Source organism: Nyctereutes procyonoides, unplaced genomic scaffold, assembly GCF_905146905.1.
Source record: "Nyctereutes procyonoides isolate TBG_1078 unplaced genomic scaffold, NYPRO_anot_genome, whole genome shotgun sequence".
NCBI lineage: Eukaryota > Metazoa > Chordata > Mammalia > Carnivora > Canidae > Nyctereutes > Nyctereutes procyonoides.
Genome location: NW_026575025.1, coordinates 10,325,960 through 10,346,457, shown reverse-complemented (window position 1 = coordinate 10,346,457; position 20,498 = coordinate 10,325,960). Strand labels below are relative to the sequence as shown.

Here is a 20,498-nt window from a genome sequence, read left to right as displayed (position 1 = left end):
GAAAAGTCCAGTGAGGTCTGTGAAAGTGTCCCAGAAATGTAATCTACACATTAGTTACTGAACAAGGTGCACAATCTGGTTGGTGAGAGGAAATGCCAGAAGTCAAAATGTGCTAGAGAGGACATGGGTGTTGCCTTGGGGCAGAGTGGAAGCTCCACAAGAGGTCTGCGGGTGGGAAGCAGTGGGAGAGGGCTCAGGCAATGCAGGGGCTGTGGGGACCTGGAAGCAGTGAATATCCCAGGCTGGAGGGATGTGGGACAAGTAGACTCAGGTCCAGCTCAGAACTGAGAAGATGGAGCAGGTGATGGGAAGATGAGGGTGAGGAAGAGGCATAAACTCCCAGCCTGCTGTGTCTGACTCCACATCCTGGACATCCCCTCCTCTCACCTCTAGGACTTTGCTCTTGCTGTTGCCCCCTCTCTCCTGCCATCATCTATACTGGATCTTTCATGTCTGCATGCTAACACACAGTAATAGCTCCCATGTCAAAGCAATTTCCCTGCTTCCAGATTCCCTCTGACTGACACACCATGTCTCTGGTCCCTTGAAAGTGAAATTGTTCAAGAGTTGTTCATGTTCCCTGCCTCCACTTCCATTCCTACAGGCTTTTTTCCTCAACAGCCCCCATCAGAAGTTCCCTTACCAAGGGCACCAGTGACCTGAATTGCCACATCCAAGGACTAGTTTTCTTGCTTGACCTGTCCTATACATACTCATCACTCCCTGTTAGAATGGCATTGTCTGCTTGACCTGTGGACAGCACTCTGATCTCCTTCCATTCTCTGACTACCCTTTCTTGGCCTCCCTTACTGTATCCTCTTCAGTTTCTCAGCCTTGGAACACTGGAGAACACAGGGCTCCAGCCTCTGGCCTTCTGTCTCCTGACACTCAGCCCTGTAGTATGAAACGCTCCACTGTGCACAGTCTTCTCTCTCCTTTCTTCAGGTGCTGAGGCCAAAACCTTTGGAACCACGACTGACTCCTTTGTCTCTCATAGCCAACATCCAGTCCGCCGGCAAATCCTATAGGCTCTCCCAAAACAGGTTGAGAACCCAGCAGCACCCCACCCCTTTCACTACTGTAGTTATCTCATGTCTGGATGTTCTAATAGCCTCTCAATTATCTGTGCTTCCACCTACTGTAGTCTGTTCTCCACACAGTAGCCAGAGAGAGCTTTTTTTTTTTTTTTTATAAATTAATTTTTATTGGTGTTCAATTTACCAACATACAGAATAACACCCAGTGCTCATCCCGTCAAGTGTACCCCTCAGTGCCCGTCACCCATTCACCCCCACCCCCCACCCTCCTCCCCCTCCACCACCCCTAGTTTATTTCCCAGAGTTAGAAGTCTTTATGTTCTGTCTCCCTTTCTGATATTTCTCACACATTTCTTCTCCCTTCCCTTATATTCCCTTTCACTATTATTCATATTCCCCAAATGAATGAGAACATACACTGTTTGTCCTTCCAGAGAGAGCTTTTTAAGATATTAATCAGATTGTGTTAAATTACCAATTTAAACTGTCCAATGGTTTCCCATCCCACTAGGAATATACTCCAAAGCCCTCATCATAATCCTAAAAGCCTACATGATCTGACCTCCTGTGGGCTGCTTGTCTCTCATCTCACTCTGCCCATCACCCACTAGCCTCCTTTACATTTCTCAGACACACCAAGCACACTCAGCCTCAGGATCTTCACACAAGCTATTCCCATGCCCCCATCCTGCCCCTGCCTCTAGGTTCATGTGACTTGCTCCTCCATTGAAGTCTTGGCTTAAAGGTCACCTCAGAGAAGCCTTCCTTGCTCTACATGCCTCAAAGAGCACCTCCCTTTTCTCCCTACCTTCTTTAGTTTTCCTTATTAGCATTTCTCCTTGGGATTTAATTATCCATTTGTTTATCTCTCCTCACTGGAATGTAAGCTCCAAGAAAATAGAATTTTTTTTTTAACCTGCTCTATCCTTCCCCAGGATCCTTTTGGCTCATCATAGGTACACAATGAATATCTGTTGACTGAATGAAGAGTCCCCGTGCTGCTGGAATGGAGTCCCCAGTCCAAATGCACTACTTAGACACCTTAATGCCTCAGCCCCAAAGACACTGGAGGCTACTCCTAGGCCCTGGAGTAAGAAGATAAACTCCAAAGAAGAGGAAAAGGGTTGTGTAGGAATGGTTTCCAGAATTCCAAACACGAGGCAACTCAGATTTACATGTTGAGACAGCTTGCCCAGTCACTGAGGGGTAAGGCTGGACCAGAGCAGAACTGCCCATGGGGCTGCCAGAAACATTCTCTAAAGGCAGAGTAGCATTTTGGTGCAGAAGGTGGAAGAGCTTCTATCTAAACTTGTTATATATCAACTTCAGACTGTTTTATTATAAATTTAGACAACCATGTATTTTAGAATAGTTTTAGATTTACAGAAAAGTTGCAAAGATAGAGCAAATAATTGCTGTATACCAACCCCCCAACACACCCAGTTTCTCTTACTGTTAACATGTTACATTAGTATGGTACATTTATTATATAACTAATGGACCAACATAGATACATTATTATAAAGTCCATATTTAACTCAGATTCCTTCGTTTTTCCCTAAAGTCTTTTCTGCATTCCAGAATCCCATCCACAATAGCATACTACATTTAATCCTTTGGGCTGTGACACTTTCTCAAACTTTCCCTATTTTTAATAACCTTGACAGTTGAGGTGTGCTGGTCAGGTATTTTGTAGAATGCCCCTTGGCTAGAATTTGCCAGCACATCATATGAAAGGTTCCTGCCTTCAAAATGATTTGTCAACCTTGATCATCTGGCCAAGGTAGTATTCAATAATGTCACACCTCCTTCCTTACTATGCTCTTAGGAAGCCACTAAGCACAGCCTACACTTATGGAATGAAAGATATTCCTCTATATCCATTATTTAGAATTCTTCTAGACAGTAGATTTAAGATTCCATGTTTTAAACTCCTTCCCTCATGACCCACTGCTGTGTCCAGAGACTGATGGCATGGATGGCCCTCTCAACACCACCTGCAAGCATTTTCTTTTAGCCAAGCCGCTGCCAGAGTGCTTCATGTAGTTTATATCATGGACTCCTTCAGGCAGCCCCAGGAAATCAATTCTGCTGATATTTCCTTTTTACCAAGGAGGAAGCCCAAGGTCAGAAAGCTCCCCTTACCCCAAACCCCACCCCCATCCCAAATCTAAACTCATTTCTAAGCATTTACATGACTTGAATACTCACAGACATCTCAAACCTAGTATGGCCCAAACAGAACTCTTGATCTCCTCGACCCAGTTTTGATAATGGCACAGCATCCATCCTATTACAGGCCAGAAACCACTGAATTGTCCTTTGTCACCACAGCAACTCCTGTCCATTCTGCCGCCTCCCAGTTCCCAAACAACCCAGAGTGCCTCATTCCTTTGCTAGAGCCCTTCAGCAGCTACCTACAGCTGCCAAACCCATGGCCCATGAGGCCAACACATCTGGCCCCACTACCTAACATCACTTCCAGCTGCTTTCTCCCCCACACTCTTCACCCTTGAGCCACACCTGATCTTGCAGTCATCACATTCCTCTTCCCTGCACTAGGCCCAAACAGGTGGTTCTTCCAACCTTAAATGCTCTGCCCTCCCCCACAGAGCTACTTTCTTTGTCTTTAGGATACAGCCTACACATTACCTCCTCAGAGAGGCTTTCCCAACCAACCACCCTGCCCCAGAGCCCAGTTGTTTGCCCCTACCTGAGCCCTTTCTGCAGTCATGGCATTCAATGTCACCTGCAATAAATGTCTCTGTACCACATTAGAATGGGAGCTCCAGGTGCTCAGGGACTCAGGCTACATCTCCAGCACCCATCATTCTGGCAAGTGGCAAATACTAAAAGGTAACTAAAAGAACAAGTGAGGGGTTAAGTCACATGTCCAATGCACACAGATCCACTGAAAAGGAGCCAGATTTCTAACCCAGGTCATCTGACTCCAGACCACCTCTCAAGGCCCCACTCAGACCCCAAATTCCCAATCATCCATACATCCTACATGTATTAAGTTCCTACCATGGTACATGGTGAAGACAGGGTTGGGTTCTTACCTATGTGGGAACTCCAAGGCGAGCAGAGGAGACAGACAAATAGACATTTGCCACAAAGCATGACACATTGCACAGGAGCACACCAGAAGGACATCTAATCCAGCTTGGGGAAGGGGTATCTAAGATGTCACAAAGGAGATGACACCTGAGCAGCATCTTAAAGATGCCTGATGTGATGGATGTTCTGATCACAGGAAATAGCAAAAATGGGAGATGAGAGAGTCTGGCTTGTTCCGAGACCCTTGGATAGTTTAGCATGGCTGCAAAGCAAAGGGCATGGTGAGTGATAGGACAGAAGAGAAAGGAAGCAGCCAAGGCACTGAGGGGCCCTACAGCTGTGGTAATCCTCACTCTGCCTGGGCGAGGGCTGTGCACTTTATTCTGAGATCAGTGAAGAGCCAGGAAAGGGTTTTAGAAAAAGGAGATGAGGAAATTTAGCAAGATTACCTTGTGACAACAGATTGGAGGAAACAAGACTGAAGACCAAAAAAGCTTCTTTTTTTTTTTAATTTTTTTATTTATTTATGATAGTCACACAGTGAGAGAGAGAGAGGCAGAGACACAGGCAGAGGGAGAAGCAGGCTCCATGCACCGGGAGCCCGACGTGGGACTCGATCCCGGGTCTCCAGGATCACGCCCTGGGCCAAAGGCAAGCGCCAAACCGCTGCGCCACCCAGGGATCCCCCCAAAAAAGCTTCTAAAGGTATTGCAGCAATTTAGAAAAGATGTGACAGAGACATAGACAATGGTAAAGGGAGGAGACGTGCAGGAAAATGGAAACTTTGGTTCAATTTAAGAGGTAAAATCAATAGGTTTAGGTGACTGGTGAGGAAATAGGGTCAAAAGAGAAAGAGCCAAGGATAGGGACAGGCCATCTGCTCTAGGTGAACAGGCAGATGGTGGGACATCCCTGGAGGAGATTTGAGCAGGAGATGGTAGGTTTAGAGTGGTTTGTGCTGTTTAGAGGTTAGTGTCCAGTTGGAGTCGAAAAATAGGTCTGGATGGAGCTCAGGGAAGTGATCTGGGTTGGATGGAGACTTGGGGCTTCCTTAACATGAAGAACTGACAGGAGGAAGAAGGTGAGAATATCTGTGGCTGGGTTGAGCTCTGTCTGTCCTGACCATGTAACACCTATTGCCAACACCAGACAGCTTAGCAATTGTATTCAGACATGCCTTTCCATTTACTGCCTCTTATTGCTCACTTTCATCCTGAATGTGTTTTCCTTCCAAAAACACCTTAAGAGACTACCCAGTATTTCATATAGTTTCTCCCCACTCTCCATTCACTAGCACAGGGTCTATCAAACAGTAAGTTGCTGGTAATAATAATCCTAAATAACTACTAGTAACAGAGTCTGTTATGTACAAAGCCTAATATTAAGATCTTAACTCTGCCATCTTATTCCATTTTCTCAAGGACCAAAAGAGGTAAGTATTAGGAACTTTATTTTACAAATGAGAAAACAGATGAAGTTACAGAGCATGCCTAAAGCCCCACAGCTGGCACTTGGGAGAAATACGGCATTGAACTTAGCTGAGTATGACCCCAAAGCCCATGTACCCTCTCACTGAACAGGGTGAGGACACTTCTAGTCTGTCTGGGAGGTCACAAGGAAGAAAAGATACAGATTTGCCAAATGGCTACCAGGATAGGAAGCAGGAGCATCTCAGGGGAGCTCTAAGCAGCCTTGATTCTTGACTAAGTGGCAGAAAGAATTGATAACCAGGTGTGTTCACGGTGGAACAGTTCCCTCAGGAAGCAGAGAGCTGCTTGTCGTGTGGAGGAGACATGATCTTCAAGGAGCCTCCGGTCTTGAGCACTTAAGGGTGAACCTGCTGACATTTCAAGGAGGATGATATGCTTGGCAAAAGTGCCCCCCAAACACTTCAAGGAAAAGTACTGAAGCTGGCCAAAGGAAAAAAAGATGAATTTCACAAAGCAGACTTCAATGGGATGGGTGCTTCTGAGGACCTAAGGGGAAGGGGTGGGAGCAGTGGGAGTGATTTTCAGGAGAAAACAACATTAAAAGTAGCAAGAATAACTTCCCCAGGCATGGGACAGGCGGGGGCAAGCTGATAAGCTCTGCAGAAAGTAGCATAAGGAGCTGAATCACCACTGGGCATAGACTCCTCCCTTTTTTCTCCATTAACAGAGCACCCATCAGCAGCCTGGCATGAGACCAGCAGCTGCAGGGGGAATGCAGAACACAGCGGGATGAAGTAACAGTCCTTTCCCCTGGGAGATGCACAGTAGAATCCTCAGGGATAAGATAAAAAACCAGTGGCCACAAAGGTTGGACACATGCAAGATTAAGCACTGAAAGCAAGATAAGAGCCTGTGAACCCCGGCAGCAGCAGCGCAGACCCTGCCTTCCCTGCACTCAGCACACAGGGAGGAGCAGGATCAGATACCTAAAAAGAATCACAAAGAAACCACTGAATCCTGCAGAGAGCAGAAAAGCCAGAGCAAGAATCCAGCAGAAGTCATATGAGAAGACTGAAAAATATTCTTTCCATTTACCTGGAAAACATACAAGGAATATGCTCCTTTGTTTTTTTATTTTTATTTTTTTTCTCCTTTGTTAGATGGAGAGAAAGTACAAGGGAAGATAGCAGGGGTTGTAGATGTGTGTTTGTGTTTGGGTATGTGTGGTATTCCTACATGGCCTATAAATACATACACATGGAGGTGTACATGTGGCAGGCAGGCATCTATCTGGTCAGTGCCTCTGAGTGGACCTGACCAAGGCTGTGTGAAGGGTGTGTACAAGTGTGCTGCTGTGTGGGTGTGAACAAGCAATCTGACCTCAGTTCTCTTGACCTCTACTCTCTGTGGTCAGTCTCCCTTACACACTGAGGCAAAATAGCCTGGACTGTAGATTAGAGAAGGACAAGGTGGTCGGTCACTGGTAGCCTGAGCTCCCAACAGCAGGCTCTCTTTGCACGTGCAGCTGCCAGCCCCTCTCTGGGCTTCAGTTTCCTTGTAAAACAAAAACATTTAAGCAGTGGCTTTCAACCCAGGATGCATAGCACAGGCAACACTGAAGTTTTGAAATAATAAGAGATACCCAGGACCTACCATTGTACTACAGAATCCCAATCTCTAGAAGAGCCTTCTCATGAAGTCCCTTTGACAGGAGATTCTAAAGCAGAGCCTCAATAAGAATGACAAAGGGGCTCTGAGCTCCAGATTCCATTTCCTCTCCAGGAAGGAAGAGGTGAATGCAGCCAGAGATCTGATGGGGTCTACCTGCATAGAAGGTTGGATTATCACACCACAGCCAGCACTCTGGAAGAAAATGCCAACTAAAGGAAGACAGACCCCAAACACAAAAGACTCCAACCTGCAGGGCCCTAGAGGAAGACTGACCAGATGAAACTGACAAGGACAAACCCAAATTCTGCACTAATGCACACAACCTAATGGATGAACACAAGAAACTGGGAACAGTAGGAGATCCTGAAGGGCTGAGGACAGTGGTCAGAGAGAAACAAGTATAGTTCGTTGTAACTTGTATGTGCCTTTTGAATTTTGCATCATAGGACTATATTAGCTCCTTTAAAAATCACTGGGGAAAAAAAATACTTGGCAGAAGCACAGGTCCTGGGAGAACCTCGCTGGATATAACTGGGATGTGCGCAATCTGGGGTTTTAGTTAACAAACACCCTGAGCAGATGCAGTGTGGTAGCTGTCAAAATTAGCCTGACCTGAACTTCATGGTGGACAGGGGACATTCATGAAGTGGGGACTATCCCTCTGTGATCTGTGAAGTTCACTCCCTGTCTGGATCCCTGAGCCCTGGACTGGGCACCATATTCTGGGCAATATATGGATTAACACCTAAAATACGCCCCAAAAAGAGAAACTGGAGGAAACTGGAGCAGGAGTGGGTCATGGGATAGGGTTTGTCAGTCCAGGCAAGGAGAAGACTGGGTAGGGGGATCGTGGAGGTCTCCAAATATCTCCATTGGCAAAAGAGAAGAAACTGTTCTTCCTGAAGACAGAACTTCAGTTTGGTGTCCGTGAGCACTGTAGGAAGGTATTTTTTGAGCTAAGGGAAAACGTCTTAACCTTTAGATCAGTCTCACAGCAGAATATAGTGAGCTTACCATAGGATATACTTGACCTAGGGATGTAGGACCATGTCTCGGTCAGAGACGATACCAAGGAGATTCTTGCATCCACCAGGACACTTAACTTGGTGGACTCTGAGTCTGAACCCACCTGGATTCATGAGTAACACATAGGTACCAGTGCCAGGCCTTGTCAGATTTTGTCCCTCAGGTGATTATCCTGCTGTCACTCACTAATGACATCAACCTAGAAGCAGTGGGGGCAGTGCCAGAATAGCCACTGACCCAGGGCTGCAGAGCGTCAGACCAAAACCGGGGCTTGGAGGGGATTTGGCAACACCAGTAAGTGCACCCTCCCACACTTTTTTAAAACCAACATTTACTGAGTGCTTCTTTGTGGCTGGCCAGGGGCTACTGTGGGAGTCAACGAGGCAGGCAGGTCTTGGCCTGCACTTTAGGGAGGAGACCGAAAACCAACAAGAAAAATATTAGAAGGGATAAGCGCTAAAGAGAGAAACAGGTGCAGGAGGGGACTTTATGGGAGGTCAGGGATCAAAGAAGGCTTTCTGAGGAGGCGACATTTATTCTGAGCTTGGAATGACGTCACTCTGCCTAGGGTATCTGGTCAACAAATAGCACTTGTGTTCACCCACAGGGGCACGGGGTTCTGTTTCGGCAGATGCCCAGCTGCCCTATGCCCACTTTTTCTCCGTTAGGGTCAAGAAGCATTTCTCCCAGGAAGCAGCATTAAGATACTGCGAATCCCACAGGGGCTTAGACAGTTCTGAAAGTTGGTTGAGGGGCATAACCAGTCCCTAGAGACAAATGAGCCTGGGGTCAGATATTCGAGAGGCGGATAACAGCAGTGCTCGCTTTATTGGGTCCTTGTGGGCATTAAATGAATAGATGCACTTAAAGCATCAAAGCGCCCGACACACAGTAAATGCTCAAGAAGTGGTAACTACCTCGTTAAACATCAGTAAGTGTCAAAAGTCTCGCTCTGGACTCGTTAAAGGCCAGGCCTCTTCCTGCGCCTGGGTTTCTACCCCTGTCCTCTGGCCGCAGCACTGGGTGCACTCAAGGTTAGGATCTCCCGAGCCTCTCCACACCCCTGAGGCCTCGGGGCGGTGTACAGTCGAGGAATCCGAGGCCGCAGGGACGTGGGTGGTGGAGGCTTGGAACGGTGCCTCCAGGCAGCCCACTACCCGCCCCTCTGTGCCCCGCCCCCGCGATGGCCCCGCCCCCCCCACATAGAATGGCCCCGCCCCCTCCTAGCCCGAAGCGGGCCCGGCCTGCGAGCTCCTTTAAGGCAGCCTGCGGGAAGAGAAGAGAGTGTTTTGCCCCCTCCGACGCCGCCGAGGTAGAGGCTTCACCTTTAAGGCGGCGCGAGGACTTCTGGGAAGGCCGGCGGGATGGAGGCGGCGGGACCGGCTCCCGGCTGCGGGTCCGGGTGAAGCGGGGCGGGAGCCGGAACCTGAGCAGGACCCGGGCCGGAGCCTCTGGGAGGCGTAGGTCCGCGCGGGCCGATACGGCCAGGAGAGGGGCCCCTGGGTCGGCCTAGGGGACGGTCATCATGGGCGCAGCGTGCGGGAGAACAAGGCCGGCCTGCTGGGAGGGGGCGCGGTCCTGGGTGGCCGGGGGCGGGAGCTCGGCCTTTTTAGGGGAGGGGTCCGCGGGGCGTCGCGCCGACCTATGGGGAGGGGTCATTGTGGGCGCGGCCTGGTGGGGGGAGGATGTAGAAGCCGAGATTTCAAGGCTTCTCTAGGGGGAGGGTCTCCAAATGGTCGGCCTTCCCTAGAGGAGGGGCTCTGTGACTCGGCCTAGTTGTTGGGGAAGGGGCTGCCCGAAGGCTTGGGGCTGGATCTCCTAGAAGGGCTGGGGTCTCCCCAATGCGAGTAAGCCTCCACGATCCCCGTAGGACCGCCCTCCAGCGCTCCCCGTCCTAAGGGAGTCCCCGGGGAAGTCCCGAGGCTGCCGCCTAAGCCGGCCTGAGCGGGTGGTCTGGGCCCAATTCGAGTCCAGCCTCACCGGCCTCACCGCATTGCGTCTCCCCAACCGAGGCGAGCTGGGCGCGCCCCCTGCAGGCCGAGCGCCGGCACGGCACGGGTTGCCGGCTTGGGGACCCAGGCACCCTGGGGACCCAGGCGTCCGGGGACCCGAGGTGTTTACCTAATCCGGGGCGGACGGCGGTGTGGCCCCAGGCCCGGAACCCGCCTGCCCGCCCCCTCGCCCTCACAGGCAGCACGCCATGGCTACGATGGTGCTTCCGCGGGAGGAGAAGCTGAGCCAGGATGAGATCGTGCTGGGCACCAAGGCCGTCATCCAAGGCCTCGAGACCCTGCGCGGGGAGCATCGTGCCCTTCTCGCTCCCTTGGTAGCTCATGAAGCTGGTGAGGCGGAGCCCGGCTCACAGGAGCGATGTGTCCTCCTGCGTCGCTCCCTGGAAGCCATCGAGCTGGGTCTGGGGGAGGCCCAGGTAGGCTGGTCTGGGATGCTGAGGTGGGAGGTAACCGGAGGGATGGAGCCTTCCAGAGGAATCCAGGCAGAGTAGGAACAGAATCTGAGCAGGGAACCTGCGGCCTCTGGAGCCCATGGTAAGACCCCAGATCTGATGAAAAATGAATGAGCTTTGGAAACCCCAGCTGAGTGCCTTGCCTCAAGAGAGCCTGATCATCCTTTAGCCCCCACACAGAACCCTGTTCCTGGCTTCTCTGATGGGTAGCAGAGACTGAATGGCATAGGAGAACAAAAAGGAAATCCTTAAGAACCGCTCCTCCCCACCCCATTCATTCTCTTATTCATTCCTTCACAGTTATCAAGTGCCTACTATGTGCCAGACAGTCTGTTATATGCTAGAGACACAGGTCCAACAAGAGTGTCAAGATCTCTGCCCTGGTCCACTGGGGAGAGAGTAAAAAACACACATATGTTACATGTTGTGGTAAATTGTACAAAGAGAAGAATAAGATCTTGTGATAGCTTATAGCAGGAAGTTTCATTTATTGGTCAGGCAAGAATTCTGAGGAAGTGACATTTAAACCAAGACCTGAAGGAGGGAATGAACCGGCCTCCAGAAAAGGGAGAGAAGCAAGAGGTTATATATGCAAAGGTCCTAAGATAGGAAAGATCTTGTTGTGGTAGGAGAAATGAGAGAAGACCTAACTAGAGCTTCCTGGGGGAAGGAGAGGGACAGAAGAGGCCTTTGGAAAGGCAGGGGCCAAATCATGCTGTACCTTAGTAGTTTGGCTTGTATTCTCAGAAAAGCAGGAGGCCTTTGAAGGTTTTCAGCAGTTAAGAAACACAGTAAGCCTTAGGTTTTATTTTATTTTTTTAAAGATTTTATTTATTTATTCATGACAGACAGAGAGAGAGAGGCAGAGACACGGGCAAAGGGAGAAGCAGGCTCCATGAAGGGAGCCTGATGTGGGACTCGATCCTGGGTCTCCAGCATTAGGTCCTGGGCTGAAGGCGGCGCTAAACCACTGAGCCACCTGGGCTGCCCAAGCCTTAGATTTTAAAAGCTCTGTCTGGGGGCGTGTGAATGACGCAGTAGAACATGTGATTCTTGATCTCAGAGTTGTTCGAGCCCCATGTTGGGTATAGAGATTACTTTTTGTTTTAAGTCTTAAAAAATAATAAATAAGTACTCCCTTTGGCTGAGGTGTGGAGAATGAACCAGAGTCAAGGGTGGAAGGAGGTAGCAGGTGGTTAGCAAGTCACTGCTGGAATTCAAATGGGAAATGGTAGCTTGGACTACAGAGGTGGCCAGGAGGGAGGAGAGAAGGGGCCCAGTTCCAGATATGTCTGGAGGTGGGTCCAGCAGGACCTGGAGATGGAGTAGGGGGGAGAGAGGAGGGCAAAGTAACTCCCAGATGTGTGGTTTAAACAAGTAAGGGGACAACAGAGCCTGGATGATCAGGGGTTCTGTTTTGGACCTCTACGTTGGGGCTGGGAGGATGGTGTGCAGATGGAGATATTCAGAAGGCACTGGGGTGTATAAGGAGTACACACTTTCTCCGTGGGAGAGCCTTGGCCCCTTCGAATATTGGCTGAGATGCTGCCTGGCTCCATGAATCCTGGACAGTTGGTATCATGTTGGTTTCCTTGTCTTTAAAATAGGGATCATGCCATCTGCTGTGTATATTTCCAGGCTGTTTAGGGAATTTTTTAAAAAGCTAGTGGTTGTGCAAACACCTGTCACTTACACATTTGCTAATCAACTAGAAAGTGTAGGGTCCCAGATAGCCTGGCCCTCTGGAGGGCAATGTGCTGGTCATTCCGTCCTGGGCTAGTTGGCTTCCAGGTACAGAGATAAACACAGGGGTTCCCCTCCTAGTGTGCAGAGGCACCAACACAGATGGGCAAGAGGATGGCATGGAGGGAAAGTGCCCTTCTTTCCTAGGGCTGCAGAAATGACCCCAGCTGTGAAGGATGGAGAAAAAGTAGAGGAGTTGAGCCTATGCAAGGCTCCAAGGCAGGAAGAGCCTAAAAGCTCAGGAGAAGAGTCCTAGAGGTTGAGAAAGGGGTAGGGGCTGAAGCTGAGGCCTCTTGGTCCCTTTTCCCTGTGATTCCCAGGCCATCTGGGGCCTGGGACATGTATACCTCTCATTTCTGGGAGCTGCATAAGGCCAGAGGCTTACCTGGGCAGAAATCAGGATGGGGTCTTTTGGTGGCCCTTCAGCCATTTATCAGGGTTCTTAGGAAATTGCTAGCCCTGGGGAAGGGAGCAATGGAATAGCGGCTGTGGCAGCAGAGCTGGAGTACAACTCCCAGGAGAGACAAAAGAAGAGAATGGCTAGCTCAGGGAAAGTGCAACACCCCAACTAGCCCTCTTTGTGATAAACTCAATGAGGTGGGAATTGGTTTTGTTGTTTTTTTTTTTTTCAAGATTTTATTTATTTATTCATGAGAGACACACAGAAAGAGGCAGAGACATAGGCAGAGGGAGAAGCAGACTTCCTGCGGAGAACCCAATGCAGAACTTGATCCCAGGACCCTGGGATCACGACCTGAGCCAAAGGCAGATGCTCAACCACTGAGCCACCCAGGTGTCCTTGAATTGGGGTTTTTAATGCAGAAGACTAGCTAGAGGCCCAGGAAAGGGGATGGACTTTCTCAGAGTCCACCAGGGTCAGTCGGGGAACCCAGGGCTCCTGACTCCAGAAGAAAGGAGCCAGGGGTCCCAAACCTCCTAGATTCAGGTCTTAGACTAGGGTCTAGTTGGGGTCTTGGGGGATAATTCCCTTGATGACAGGAAAACTTGAGGACAGGAGAACTCAGTCCTGCAGCTCTTCATAGGCACAGCCAGGCCCCAACACCCCAGGAGGCCCAGGCCAGGGGTGGACAGTGTTCTAACCCTCATCTTGGCTGGCTGGTACCATAGGTGATCCTGGCACTGTCGAGTCACCTGGGGGCTGTGGAGTCAGAAAAGCAGAAGCTGCGAGCTCAGGTGCGACGCCTGGTACAGGAGAACCAGTGGCTGCGAGAGGAGCTGGCTGGAACACAGCAGAAGCTACAGCGCAGTGAGCAGGCTGTAGCCCAGCTTGAGGAGGAGAAGCAGCATTTGCTGTTCATGAGCCAGATCCGCAAGCTGGATGAGGACACATCCCCCAGCGTGAGCCCCTACCATGGCCACTTCAAGGCCATGGCGGGGTGGGGGGAGGCCTGGGAGTCGGGATGGACATGGGGAAGACTTGGCTCTGCCCAGCCACTGACACTTGGGCTACCACACCCTCCTTCCCTGATGCTCTTTCTGTCCTCCCCAGGAGGAAAAGGGGGATGTCCCCAAAGACTCTCTGGATGACCTGTTCCCCAACGAGGAGGAGCAGAGCCCAGGTGCAGAGGGGCAGCTGGTTCTGGGGGTGGGGGAAGGGAGGGCTGTGTCAACTCCTTGTCCTTGGGACCCAGAGGTCACTAGAAACAGTGACCAAAAGGCTGCCATGTTCTTTCCTGCGTCATTTCTGGTCACATCCCAGTATGTTAGAGTTTAAAAGGCAGGTTTCACATGTTGCTTCTCTCTCCTTAAGCTCTGAGAAATGGGTATCACAGTTTAGAGCTTTGGAGCAGCCTGGCCTGGGTTCCAGTCCCACTCTGCCACTAGTCTTTCTGGGACTACTGTTTTCTTTGCCTCTTTGAGCCTCCTCTGAGGGTTCAAGAGGATGCATGCACAGTACTGAGCCCTAGGTCAATGCTTGCCTTGCGAGTAGCGTCGAGCACACATATCAGAGTCTCCCTTCTGTAGGTGGAAGGCTGTGTCTTGGAGGTTAGGTGGCTTGCTCTAGAACACACAGCTTGAGATATTTGGGCTGGGATTCTACCCACTCTACAGGTGGGGGAAACTGGGGCAGCATAGCTAGTGACTTGCCTAGGGCCACATGTCAGTTAGGTCAAAGGCGTGGCTGGTGTGTGCCAGCCCAGCCCAGGAGGCAGTTGGTACATCTGATCTGCCCTTGGCCTTGCAGCCCCCAGCCCTGGAGGAGGGGATGTGGCTGCCCAGCATGGGGGCTATGAAATCCCAGCACGGCTCCGCACCCTGCACAACCTGGTGATTCAGTACGCCTCACAGGGCCGCTACGAGGTGGCCGTGCCACTCTGCAAGCAGGCACTTGAGGACCTGGAGAAGACCTCAGGCCATGACCACCCTGACGTCGCCACCATGCTGAACATCCTGGCTTTGGTCTATCGGTGAGGGCTTCTCTGGCCACAACCATCCATGGGAGTGCCTGTACGCTTCCTGAAGGCTCCAGCCTTGGGTCACAAACCTTCAGTCCCTGCTATAAGATAGGACTTAGAGCTCAGCAGCTGGGCTCTATCAGGCAGTTGAGTAGCATAGAAAAGATTATGGTCAGAGAGGGCTGAGCCCACAGGGTGCCTAGGCCTCTCTGAACCTGGGCTACAAATGTGGAAAAGGCTTAGTCTATTGGAAGAGAAAGGCTTGGCCATAACTAGGGAGGCAGCACAGTTTCTCTGGGCATCAAGTTTAAGAAAGGTCTCTGGTGAAAGATGAGTTGGCCCAGAACATGAAAGGACTGGAAAAGTTTTCTTTGGCAGAAAAACAGTATGAGCAAAGGCCCTGGGGCATAGACAACATGGTACACTGGGCATGAGGAAGTGGGGGTAAAATCCTGGGGAGTCTGCCTCAAACCCCAGCACTCAGTGCCCTGGTGAGTTGTGAGTGAACTGTCCTAAGTACCCCCAAGCTCCTAGAGGGCAGGGGCTGAACAGGTCTCCCCAAACTCTGGGTCATAATCCTGTCCACTCATCAGTAAATACCAGAGAGTGACCAAGGGGATCTGGGACCACTATGGGAGGGTCTCAGGCTGGAGGGCAACCCTCACCATGCTTCTGCCTATACCCAGGGACCAGAACAAGTACAAAGAGGCTGCCCACCTGCTCAATGATGCCCTGGCCATCCGTGAAAAGACACTGGGCAAGGATCATCCGGCTGTGAGTAGAGTGGGTAGGAGGTGGGGGCTGCCCTGGCCCTGAGCAAGGCCCTGGGTCATTGAGCCTCCATTCCCCCATCCCTCAGGTGGCTGCAACATTAAACAACCTGGCAGTCCTGTATGGGAAGCGGGGCAAGTACAAAGAGGCCGAGCCATTGTGCAAGCGGGCACTGGAAATCCGGGAGAAGGTAGGAGCAGGCAGGGCTGGGCAGGCCGGGTGGGCCCAGCAGCCAGGGGCCTGGGCCAGCACTGAGCCCAGCCACTGGCTCCCACTCCTATCCCAGGTCCTGGGCAAGTTTCATCCGGATGTGGCCAAGCAGCTGAGCAATCTGGCCCTGCTGTGCCAGAATCAGGGCAAAGCTGAGGAGGTGGAATACTACTACCGGAGGGCACTGGAGATCTATGCCACACGTCTTGGGCCTGATGACCCCAACGTGGCCAAGACCAAGAACAACCTGGTACTCTGGGCCAGGAGTGGGGAGAGAGAAGAGGATGCGGGAGGAAGGAAGGAAGGAAGGAAGGAAGGAAGGAAGGAAGGAAGGAAGGGAGGGAGGGAGGGAGGGAGGGAGGGAGGGAGGGAGGGAGGGAGGGAGGGAGGGAGGAGGGAGGGAGGAGGGAGGGAGGGAGGAAGGAAGGGAGGAAGGGAGGAAGGGAGGGAGGAAAAGGCTCTGCTCCCTGCATCCTGCTCACTCTGGCCGCCTTCCTCCAGGCCTCCTGCTACCTGAAGCAGGGCAAATACCAGGATGCAGAGACGCTGTACAAGGAAATCCTCACCCGTGCTCATGAGAAGGAGTTCGGCTCTGTCAATGGTGAGTATGATCATCATGTGCCCCCAGCTCACACAGCACAGGCATACTCAGCCATTGGCTTCCAGGGCAAATACTTGAGCTGGACGGGCCCTTGTGGGGTCTGGCTGGTCCCCAACCACTTGTGCACACATGTGAACACACTCAACGGACACAGTCTCCTGGGTCCTGCTGGTGCTATATACACCGTTTGCATAGCCCATGCCCTGGGCCCAGAGTCTTTTCCCCTTCCTCTGCTGAGCAGTTCCTTCTCACCATGAAGGCCCACCCCAAATGTCTCCCCCTCTGGGAAGCCACCTTCCAGCCTCCAGTGATCAGTCATTTCCTGCTCTGAAATGGGCAGGATTATGGGGCTGGGACTATGGGATTATGGGATTATGGGGATAGCTGGACTATCATTCAGAACTAGCATGTGTCTCAGGCTGTGGGTATAAGGATATGCTCCCCTCAGCCCTCAATCGCAAGCCCCTCGAACACAAGCCTGTGCCATGTCATCTCCATGTTCCAGAAGAGGGTCAATAATGTTTTGAGTCTGTTTTTTGTTCACATGTTCGTTCATTCATTCATTCATACATTCAACAAAACCCAACCCTGATCCTCCCTGGGTACTCCTGACCTCCTCCCCAGACCCCAGTCCTCCTATGTTTCAACCAGGAGAAGCCTATACAGGAGGCTGGTGACAGCCCCCTTTCTCCCTCCAGGGGACAACAAACCCATCTGGATGCATGCAGAAGAACGGGAGGAGAGCAAGGTAGCTCTATGGGCAGGGCTAGGGTGGTCTGGAGAGGGAGGGTGAGGCTAGGGATGTGTAGAGGGGAGGGACTTCTGTCACCTTCCTGACCATTCCTTCCCCCAGGACAAGCGCCGGGACAGCACCCCCTATGGGGAATATGGCAGCTGGTACAAAGCCTGTAAAGTAGACAGGTGAGGACAGTGGGGCAGGGCTGGAAGTAGAGCAGGTGGCAGGGAAACAATATCCTGGGTGGGATCCAAGTCCAAGCTCTACACTCCATAATGTTCACCCCCAGAACACACACCTTTGTCAACTTGTCTTACAAGACCTGGGTCACAGGCCACCTGTCACAAAAATGCTTTCTGCACTGGGACAGCCTGATTATCTTGCTCTTGGGCTCCCAGCTTTGAGTCCTGGTGGCAACATCCCACTCAGAGCTTGGAGGCCAGGTCCCCAACCCTAGGAACTAGGGATGATTCCAAGACAAAGACAGGAGATTCTAGGCAGGCCTAACACAGGACCTGACACAGGAGGGGAAAGATTCTGGTTGGCTGGATGGTTCCTCGGGGCCCAATGAGGCGGATGCTAGGATGGGCCTAGTTCCTGGGGAACACTGACTTTGAAACTACCCTGCTGTCCCATCCACAGCCCCACAGTCAACACTACCCTGCGCAGCTTGGGAGCCCTATACCGGCGCCAGGGGAAACTAGAAGCTGCACATACCCTGGAGGACTGTGCCAGCCGCAGCCGCAAGCAGGTGGGCCAATGGGCCTGAGGGGTGCAGGCAGGCACCTGTGTGGCCCTGTGTGTTCCAGTCAGGATTCATGACTCCACCTGATATGCCCTGCCACCCCTTCAGGGCCTGGATCCTGCGAGCCAGACCAAGGTAGTGGAACTGCTGAAAGATGGCAGCAGTGGGAGGGGAGATCGCCGTGGCAGCCGAGACATTACTGGGGGTGCTGGGGCTCGGCCTGAGTCTGACCTTGAGGAGGCAGGGCCTGCAGCTGAATGGAGCGGGGTGAGTCTTGGGCCTGGGGTGGGCCAGGAGGCTGTGTTGTCAGTGTGGCAGAGAGACAGCCTCGTCCACCCCACAGGACGGCAGTGGTTCCTTGCGGCGCAGTGGCTCCTTTGGCAAACTCCGAGATGCCCTGAGGCGTAGCAGTGAAATGCTGGTGAAGAAGTTGCAGGGTGGTGGCCCCCAGGAGCCTCCTAATCCCAGGTGAGCCTCTGCCACTGATGGGCCCTCCACCCAGGTGAACCTCTCAAGAATCCACCCAGTAACCTACCAACCCCAGATGAGCTCCGGATCCAGGTGAACTCCCTCATCTCTCTCCAGCTCTACCCACCCACCAGATCTACTCCCCTCCCATCAGCCTCCGTCTCCAGCTCCAACCAGACCCCTTCCCATGTCCTCCCTCAGTTCCCCCTGGGCAAATCCAGGCATTCCTTTCTCCTCAGGATGAAGCGGGCCAGTTCTCTGAACTTCCTCAACAAGAGTGTGGAAGAGCCAGTCCAGGTAGGGCTGGGTGGGTTTTGGAGCACTGGGCAGTGAAGCCCAGGCCCCAGGGCCCAAAGACTGCATGTCCTGTGTACTTGCCAAGCTTGTCAATCATGTCTATTTAATCTAGAAACATTTAAAGCTCTGTGCCAGGCCTGGCTTTGGGCTGGACACAGGGAGACAAATGAGGGAAACCCAGTTCCTGTCTGGGGTGGACATGCAAGTGACCTGTGCCAACACAGTAACTGTGGAGGTACCAGAGCACCAGGACATGGTCAGGGGCCCCAGCTCAGGGACTCTGGCTGCTCAGGCCCCTCTGACCAGGGAAGTAGAGGCTAGCAACAGCATGAAGCTGAGCCACCCGCTCCCTCTGCCCACAGCCTGGAGGCACAGGCTTCTCTGACAGCCGCACCCTCAGCTCCAGCTCCATGGACCTCTCCCGACGAAGCTCCCTCGTGGGCTAATCCTGAAGGGGCAGCCAGTTGCCAGAGCCTCCACGCGGCACTGCCCCCATCCCCAGCCCTTCGCATGGGCCTGCTGCTTGCCCCACCTGTCTCTCCCAAGGACCCCTGTCTTTTCTGTTCAATCTCAGGGTAACCTCCTCCCTTGTCATCTCAGCCTAAGCCCTGGAGGCTGGGCCTGCCCGCTCCAGCTCCACCCCAGCTCCACCCCTTATTTATTCCATCCAGCAGGGCCCCCTCTTCTGTAGGTTCAGGGCCAGGTGAGAGGCTGGCCAGAGTCTCCAACGTAGAGACTCAGCGGCCCGCCCTCCCCAGGCCCCCGAGCCGAGAACACTAAACACCTCCCGTCCTTTCAGCACTCCTGTCCTCCTGCCCCCTCCCCCCGTCCCCGGCCGTTGCTTCTGTATATAGAGAAATAAGTTATTGGCCGCGCCCCTTCCATCAGTCCACGGTACTGCCCGGTTCTCCCCTCATCCCGCCCTTCTCTAGTGGTACCGCCCAGGCCTTAATCATCCCCATTCCGCGCGGTGGTATCTCCCAGGCTCTACATCTCTGGGGCGGCGCCTCCCCAAAGGGTTCCCTGGGCTTTCACGCGCTCCTCCTGGCTTCTGAGGGACGCGTTGAGCCCCACCATCGACCCGCGCGCCCCAGGACGGAGTGCCCCCTCCCCTTGCCCGTCCTCTCACCGCCGGGCCCTGCCCAGCATCCCGGCCTTATGCACTGCCCCTTCCTCCAGTCCCCGCCCGGCCCAGGCACGGCCTGACCCCGCCCCGGGCACCGCCTGTCGAGCCATCCTGCCACGCCTCCCATGCCTGCAGCTTCTCGCGAGGGGCAGTGACGGCCCCTGTGGCAGGAGGGGCTGCCCCAGTTGCGGGGTGAGGCTGTCGCTCTCTATTTTCAAATGTTGCTGTAGAAATAAAGACCGTTTGAATCTGAGTCGGTCTTGTTTTGGGGCGGAGGCCGGGGGCTCCTAGCGTCTCTAGGTTGGGGGTGAGGTCGGGAGAGGCTGCGAGCGAGCGAGCGCTGCTGGAGCCCAGATATTTGGCTCCTATCCCGGATTTGTTTGGGGGCCTCACAGATCCAGTTTTTTCTAGCAACCTTCATCTCTGAGATTCTAGAGACCGCGGGCTTGTTATTCTGCCCCTTACCAAGTAAGCCATTTCACCTTGAGCGAGTTACTGAGACTTTTCCATCTATACAATGTGGGTGACGACACCCTCCGGGGGCACTGTCTGAATTAGAAGTGCCAGCACAAGACCCCCCAAATAAATGAACTAATGCTAACAACTCCGGGAACTGCAAGGGTAGGGATGACTACCTCAGCCAGATGTGAAACGCGTCAACCCTAGCCCTAAATTGACCTCATCGTCGGGTCGCCA

General features: G+C 52.4%; 1 protein-coding gene across 5 annotated transcripts; it reads left to right on the top strand.

The window, feature by feature from the left end:
• Positions 1-9,518: 9,518 nt before the first annotated feature.
• Positions 9,519-20,055, top strand: KLC2 (kinesin light chain 2). Of its 5 annotated transcripts, none has more exons than XM_055312163.1 (16): positions 9,519-9,536; positions 10,378-10,652; positions 13,560-13,790; positions 13,942-14,011; positions 14,638-14,860; positions 15,535-15,622; positions 15,708-15,809; positions 15,906-16,079; positions 16,331-16,430; positions 17,129-17,178; positions 17,284-17,351; positions 17,809-17,917; positions 18,020-18,178; positions 18,255-18,379; positions 18,619-18,676; positions 19,039-20,055. In XM_055312163.1, the coding sequence occupies exons 2-16, from the start codon at positions 10,425-10,427 to the stop codon at positions 19,120-19,122; spliced, it is 1,869 nt and encodes a 622-aa protein (XP_055168138.1). In that variant the 5' UTR covers positions 9,519-9,536; positions 10,378-10,424; the 3' UTR covers positions 19,123-20,055. The 5 variants fall into 5 exon arrangements, with proteins under 5 accessions (XP_055168138.1, XP_055168123.1, XP_055168137.1 ...); XM_055312148.1 differs by lacking the exon at positions 9,519-9,536 and adding an exon at positions 9,545-9,684; XM_055312162.1 differs by lacking the exon at positions 9,519-9,536 and adding an exon at positions 9,555-9,684 and having other exon boundaries at positions 10,415-10,652.
• The last annotated feature ends 443 nt before the right edge of the window (positions 20,056-20,498 follow it).

Bases quoted from the DNA above. Each gene is read 5' to 3' on its own strand.
- KLC2 (XM_055312163.1), top strand. From the start codon at position 10,425: ATGGCTACGATGGTGCTTCCGCGGGAGGAGAAGCTGAGCCAGGATGAG. The intron at 13,791-13,941 runs GTGAGCCCCTAC...TGTCCTCCCCAG, and splicing joins ATGAGGACACATCCCCCAGC to GAGGAAAAGGGGGATGTCCC. The intron at 18,380-18,618 runs GTGAGCCTCTGC...CTTTCTCCTCAG, and splicing joins CAGGAGCCTCCTAATCCCAG to GATGAAGCGGGCCAGTTCTC.